General features: G+C 36.4%; 1 protein-coding gene across 1 annotated transcript; it reads left to right on the plus strand.

Moving 5' to 3' along the window:
• The first annotated feature begins 691 nt into the window (after positions 1 to 691).
• Positions 692 to 5,023, plus strand: LOC107857557 (transketolase, chloroplastic). The gene is made up of 7 exons (XM_016702352.2): positions 692 to 1,267; positions 2,054 to 2,144; positions 2,270 to 2,375; positions 2,458 to 2,740; positions 2,922 to 3,070; positions 3,147 to 3,300; positions 3,761 to 5,023. Exons 1-7 carry the CDS (start codon positions 785 to 787, stop codon positions 4,718 to 4,720), a joined length of 2,226 nt encoding a protein of 741 aa, XP_016557838.2. The 5' UTR covers positions 692 to 784; the 3' UTR covers positions 4,721 to 5,023.
• Positions 5,024 to 6,511: the final 1,488 nt, after the last annotated feature.

Raw genomic sequence — 6,511 nt, forward strand, 5'->3', positions numbered from 1 at the left:
TTGGAGTAATATAGTAAAATTACGATTGAAGCATTCAACACAAGTAGGCATGTCGATTATTTTATATTTTTATTTGATATCACAAATTTTTTAATACTTAAATAACTTATAGTAATTAATTAGGGATAATATAGTAAAATTATGGTTGAAGCAACTGAAGCAAGCAACACAAGCAGGCATGTCGAAGACGTGCCTGCTTATTGACACTTATTATATATAGTAATATATTTTTTATTAAATATTATAATTTTTTTAATACTTAAATAACTTATAGCAATTAACTTGAAGTAATCTAGTAATTGAAGTAGGCAACACAAGTAGGAATGTCGATTATTTTATATTTTTATTTGATTTCACAAATTTTTTAATGCTTAAATAACTTATAATAATTAATTAAGAATAATTTATTAAAATTACTATTGAAGCAACTGAAGCAAGCAACACAAGCAATCACGTCTGAAAGTTAATTTAGTAATTTTTTGTTAATTTTATATTTTTTATTAATACTACATTTTTTAATATTTAAATAACTTATAGTAATTAATTTAGAATAATAAAATAAAATTACTATTAAAACATGCAATATAAATAGACATATCAATTATTTTATAATTTTATTTGATATCATAAATTTTTAAAAATAATATAATAAAATTATAATTGAAACAATTGAAATTAGCGCAAACAGGCATGTTGAACCTCTTATTGACACTTACTATATAAAGTAATATAAACTCTCTCATCCTCATCTTCCTCATTCAACAGACAAATTCCATATAGAGCCATGGCTTCATCTTCTCTCACTCTCTCTCAAGCTATCTTTTCTCCTTCTCTCCCTCGCCATGGCTCTTCGTCTTCTTCCTCTCCTTCTCTTTCTTTCCCCATTTTCTCTGGCCTTAAATCCACCCCTTTCACTTCCTCCCACCGCCGTTTTCTTCTTCCCTCCACATCCTTCACTAAACAGCAGCTTTCTGTTCGCGCCTCCGCAGCTGTAGAGACTTTGGAGAAAACTGATGCTGCACTTGTTGAGAAATCTGTAAACACTATTCGATTTTTGGCTGTTGATGCTGTTGAAAAGGCTAATTCGGGTCATCCGGGTTTGCCGATGGGATGTGCTCCAATGGGTCATATATTGTACGATGAAGTCATGAAGTATAATCCAAAGAATCCTTACTGGTTTAATCGTGACCGATTTGTTCTATCTGCTGGTCATGGTTGTATGCTTCAATATGCTCTTCTCCACCTCGCTGGTTATGACTCTGTTCAGGTCTAATTCTCCCTCGTCTCATATTATGTTTGATCTATTGGTTTGTTTTGTAGGTGAAAAAAATGTGTTTGTTACGTGAATTGCAGAAAATATTTTCAATGTAAAGGGAAAATCAGATGAACATTATTATCGATTACTCTTACTATGTCTCAATTTCTGTGGCATAGTTTGAATTTCGAGATTCAAACAGTTTAATTTTGACCATGAATTCAGGGTGTAATGTTTAAAGTTTTTGAAACAAAATTTATATATTGAAAACTACTTCAAAAAAATTATTATAAGTTACAATGATAGACAACTGAAGATGTTTAAAAGATATATGAAAGATTATGATCAAAGATCGACTGGTCTGAATCTTGAAATTTCAAAGGTGCCATATTATTTCAAAACTGTATCTTTATTAGTATCTCATCCATCCTATACATTTTACACCTTGGACAATTAACACATGCCAGCAATTTTTATTTCGTAATTCATCCTCTGTCTTGCTATTTTACGTTCAGAATTGGATGGATAGTTCTTCATCGGAAGAAAAGGTTTCAACTTTGGGGTGATTTTTTATAAATCATTGTTTGAAATTGAGGACATTTTGGACAATAACTGCTGATGTTTTAAGTTTCTATTGGAGGATTAATGATCTTTAAAGTTGGTATAGATATTGTTGTTTAAATGACCATCTATAGTCCAGTTCCGTTATATTATGATTTGAGTGTTACTGAAATTTAAACTAGTCATTTCTCATTCATTATGCATTGCTGATTATCTTTGCTACTACTAATTAATTAGGAAGAGGACTTGAAAAGTTTCCGTCAGTGGGGTAGCAGAATCCCCGGTCACCCTGAGAACTTCGAGACACCTGGAGTCGAAGTCACCACTGGTTAGTATATCTATGTACTTTGATACTATTGTTTTGTATTTATGTATCATGTTATACATTAGCTTCAATAATTTTGAGTTGGGTGTTGATATAACTGATTGTAATCTTCTTTTATTTGCTATTAGGTCCTCTGGGGCAAGGTATTGCCAATGCTGTTGGCTTGGCCCTTGCAGAGAGACACTTGGCCGCTCGGTTCAACAAGCCAGACAGTGAGATTGTTGACCACTACACGTAAGAGTGTTTCCTGGATCCCTAGACCGTTTTCATTCTGTATTGTCTAGTTTGACTAATGGCAATGGCGTTGGCTGTTCAGATATGTTATACTTGGTGATGGTTGCCAGATGGAGGGTATCTCAAATGAAGCTTGTTCCCTTGCTGGCCACTGGGGACTTGGGAAGCTGATTGCTTTCTATGATGATAATCACATCTCCATTGATGGCGACACAGAAATTGCTTTCACTGAGGATGTCTCTGCTCGTTTTGAGTCTCTAGGATGGCATGTGATCTGGGTGAAGAATGGTAACACAGGTTATGATGAAATTCGTGCTGCCATTAAGGAAGCCAAAGCTGTCAAAGACAAACCCACTATGATCAAGGTCGAATATGCACTTGAATTAAATAGTCTAAGAAGAGATTCTCAAAACACCAAACAACCATTGTCTTCTGTACCATATAGATTACACTTGTTTTTTTTTATATCTTTTTACTTTTTCTTATCACTCCCCCATTTTTTTGGTAACGCCTCTCATTACTTTGGCTGTTCCTTTTTCCCGACAGGTAACTACTACCATTGGTTTTGGCTCTCCGAACAAGGCAAACTCTTACAGTGTGCATGGCAGTGCACTTGGAGCAAAGGAAGTGGAGGCCACTAGAAATAACCTGGGATGGCCTTATGAGCCTTTCCATGTGCCTGGAGATGTGAAGACGTACTATAACATCCTCTTTTCCTAGATTGTTTTATGCTTTGCAGTCACTTATATTGGTATTATGTGCTTACTGCAGCCATTGGAGCCGTCATACGTCTGAGGGTGCTGCCCTTGAAACTGAATGGAATGCTAAGTTTGCTGAATATGAGAAAAAGTACCCAGAGGAAGCTGCAGATTTAAAATCCATCATTACTGGTGAACTACCTGCTGGCTGGGCGAAAGCTCTTCCTGTAAGTGATCTTTGTCTCCTTCTCATATTTTAACCCAAGTGTTCCTTTTTCTATAGACCATCTGTATAACAGTCCTTAACTTTTGATTGGGGTTCCCTATAGTTGTTTCTACTGCAGCAGGCAAGAGCTTTTCTTCAATTGTTTTTTCCAGACTTCATATTTCCTGAGCACCCTTCCCTAATTCTTGTTTTTTTGAAATCTAAGTTGCTCGGACTCTCCAAATATGTTGCCGCACCCGTGTCCGATCCTCTGAAAATGCACTACTTTTGAAGGATCCAACATGCACCCCATGACATTTTCAAAGAGTCCTAGCAACTTAGTTTGAAATAACTGTTTTAGTGTAACTGCTCTAAGTTCAGTTTTCCTCAAATGCATTGTGTTGGTAAAAACTGATAAATTCTGTATCTTTTGCAATATCAAGTTTATCTTAATTAATTATTTGCATGTTTCTTGATCTCAGACTTACCTTCCTGAGAGCCCAGCGGATGCCACCAGAAACTTGTCACAACAAAACCTTAATGCTCTTGCCAAGGTTCTACCTGGTTTCCTGGGTGGTAGTGCTGATCTTGCCTCATCAAACATGACTCTTTTGAAAATGTTTGGTGACTTCCAGAAGAACTCTCCGGAAGAGCGTAATTTAAGGTTTGGTGTTCGCGAACATGGTATGGGAGCCATATGTAATGGGATTGCTCTACACAGCCTTGGCTTGATTCCCTATTGTGCTACTTTCTTTGTGTTCACTGACTACATGAGAGGAGCCATGAGAATTTCAGCCTTGTCTGAAGCTGGAGTTATTTATGTTATGACCCATGATTCAATTGGTCTAGGAGAAGATGGGCCAACCCATCAACCCATTGAGCACTTGGCAAGTTTCCGTGCGATGCCCAACATTCTGATGTTCCGTCCAGCAGATGGAAATGAAACAGCAGGAGCTTACAAAGTGGCTGTCCTCAAGAGGAAGACACCATCAGTCCTTGCCCTCTCTCGGCAAAAGTTACCGCAACTTGCTGGAACTTCTATTGACGGAGTAGCAAAGGGTGGCTACATTGTATCAGACAATTCTTCAGGCAACAAACCTGACATCATTTTGCTTGGTACTGGCTCAGAGTTGGAAATTGCTGTCAAGGCTGCTGATGAACTCAGGAAAGAAGGAAAGACAGTGAGGGTTGTTTCCTTAGTTTCTTGGGAGCTTTATGATGAACAACCAGCTGACTACAAGGAAAGTGTTCTTCCAGCATCTGTTACAGCTAGAGTTAGCATTGAAGCTGGATCAACATTCGGGTGGCAAAAATTTCTTGGAGATAAAGGAAAAGCCATTGGGGTTGACGGATTCGGTGCCAGTGCTCCTGCTGACAGGATATACAAAGAGTTTGGTATTACAGCAGAGGCTGTTGTAGCTGCAGCTAAAGAAGTTTCTTAGGTGATGTCGGTTGTGATTCTTGGTTGCTGGTGGTCTACCAAATTTATTTCGTTAGGTTATGAGATGAAGATAATGGTGGAAACGATATCAAATAGACTCAGCACAGTTCACAGCCACCAGAGATTTTAAATAAGGGAGAAAATTTCCTCTGCACTTCTTTTTCTTCAGTTAAGTTGCAGAGCCACCAGAATGAATCCACGATGAGGATAGAAATTAGGCACATTGTTGTTCCTAAACTTGTACACTACATATCTTGAGTTTGTTATTTCATTTGGTTCATTGATAAAGATGTCATTTTCCCAATTGGAGTTTCGTGTGTGTCTGGCAATGGGATTTTGTTTTCCTTCGTTTTAATCCATTCAGAGTATTCTGATAAAAAAATAATTGAACTTTCTAGGCTAGCTTGATGATATGTTAAAGAGGAGGAACTCCCCAAACAGGGCAATTCTACTTCAAAATCAAGTTGCTCCTGTACACATTTTCCTGATACATTTTGGATGGTTGAAAAGCGTTATCCCTCTTGAGTTGGACCTGTTTGTATATTGGATTATAGCCATTGAAAATTCATAGAAATTCACTCTCTTAAAGCAAATGTGAGTCTTTCTAAGCAACAAAACGTGGCCCCTACCAAGGGTTGGATGATGGAGGATTTGGCTTCATGATTGTTATTATGAGCTTTTCCCTGTGGTAGCTAAATTTCTGGCTCAAAACTGCCTATCCTCTTATCTTCTCCCCCTTTTCTTGAATGATAAGTTTGTGAGAGTTGTGGGTCTTCGAAGATTTGTTGACCCTCATTTTGTTGGGTTTTCTTTTTGTTGTTCTAGGCCACTAGTAGGCTGTTCAAGATGGTCTCCCTTCAATTAGGATAATGTTTGTTGCTTTAGCATTCTCTCTCTTCATGGTGTCCTCATTGCTTCTTTGTGTATCTCAATTATTCAATCGAGTGTCTATAACCTTACTAACACACCTTAAATTAACCTTACTCGTAAAGGGTCTTATGGTTGAGAAAACTACCTAATTAAAGAAAAATAGTGTTCTTTCTAAGAATAGGCGTAGAGCTTTTTGCGGTGAAACTTGCAAGTATAGTTTGGGGGAGGTGGGCGTCGACCTTACCTTATGAGTATACTACTATAACAGATTCATGAACAGTCACTTTTTACGGGTAAATGATTTTTCAGAAGATGTAGAATCCAACTTTTAAAAATGAGTACCTACGTTTGTTTGCCTCTACAGATTTAATCTTGGTGTCCCATGATTTTCTTTCTTAACCGTCAGAGCGCACTATCTTTCAATATAAGAAAATTCTATTTGTATTTTTGCCAATCCCATTCATTATCAATTTCTAGGTTATATTGTTAATTGGGAGCCAAAACTCCCACAGAACCTGGAGCTCCAATGATTATTGGGAAAAAATTATAAATATTCTTCAAGTATTAGAATTCATTTTAAAATAGTATAAATAACATAAATGCCAACCTTTTAAAAGTAATTATACTCTTTTCTACTTTTTTAATTACTTTATTCTCTCTCCCTATTAATATACATAACATAGCCGACATATACATAGCATTGTATGTATATGTGGGATTTTTGTAATATGTTTAGGAAGTTGAGAATTTTTGTAATATTGAAAACATAAGTTATGTATTTGTGTAATTTTTTGTTTAAAATAACCTTCGTTTATCTATTCGATCAAAAATACCCCTTCATCCATCTTTATGACTCAAATATGCACTTATAACATTCAAGTATTGAAATTGGTTCAAAAATACCATCCGTTTATCTATTAGG

This window comes from Capsicum annuum, chromosome 10 (genome assembly GCF_002878395.1).
Source record: "Capsicum annuum cultivar UCD-10X-F1 chromosome 10, UCD10Xv1.1, whole genome shotgun sequence".
Lineage (NCBI taxonomy): Eukaryota > Viridiplantae > Streptophyta > Magnoliopsida > Solanales > Solanaceae > Capsicum > Capsicum annuum.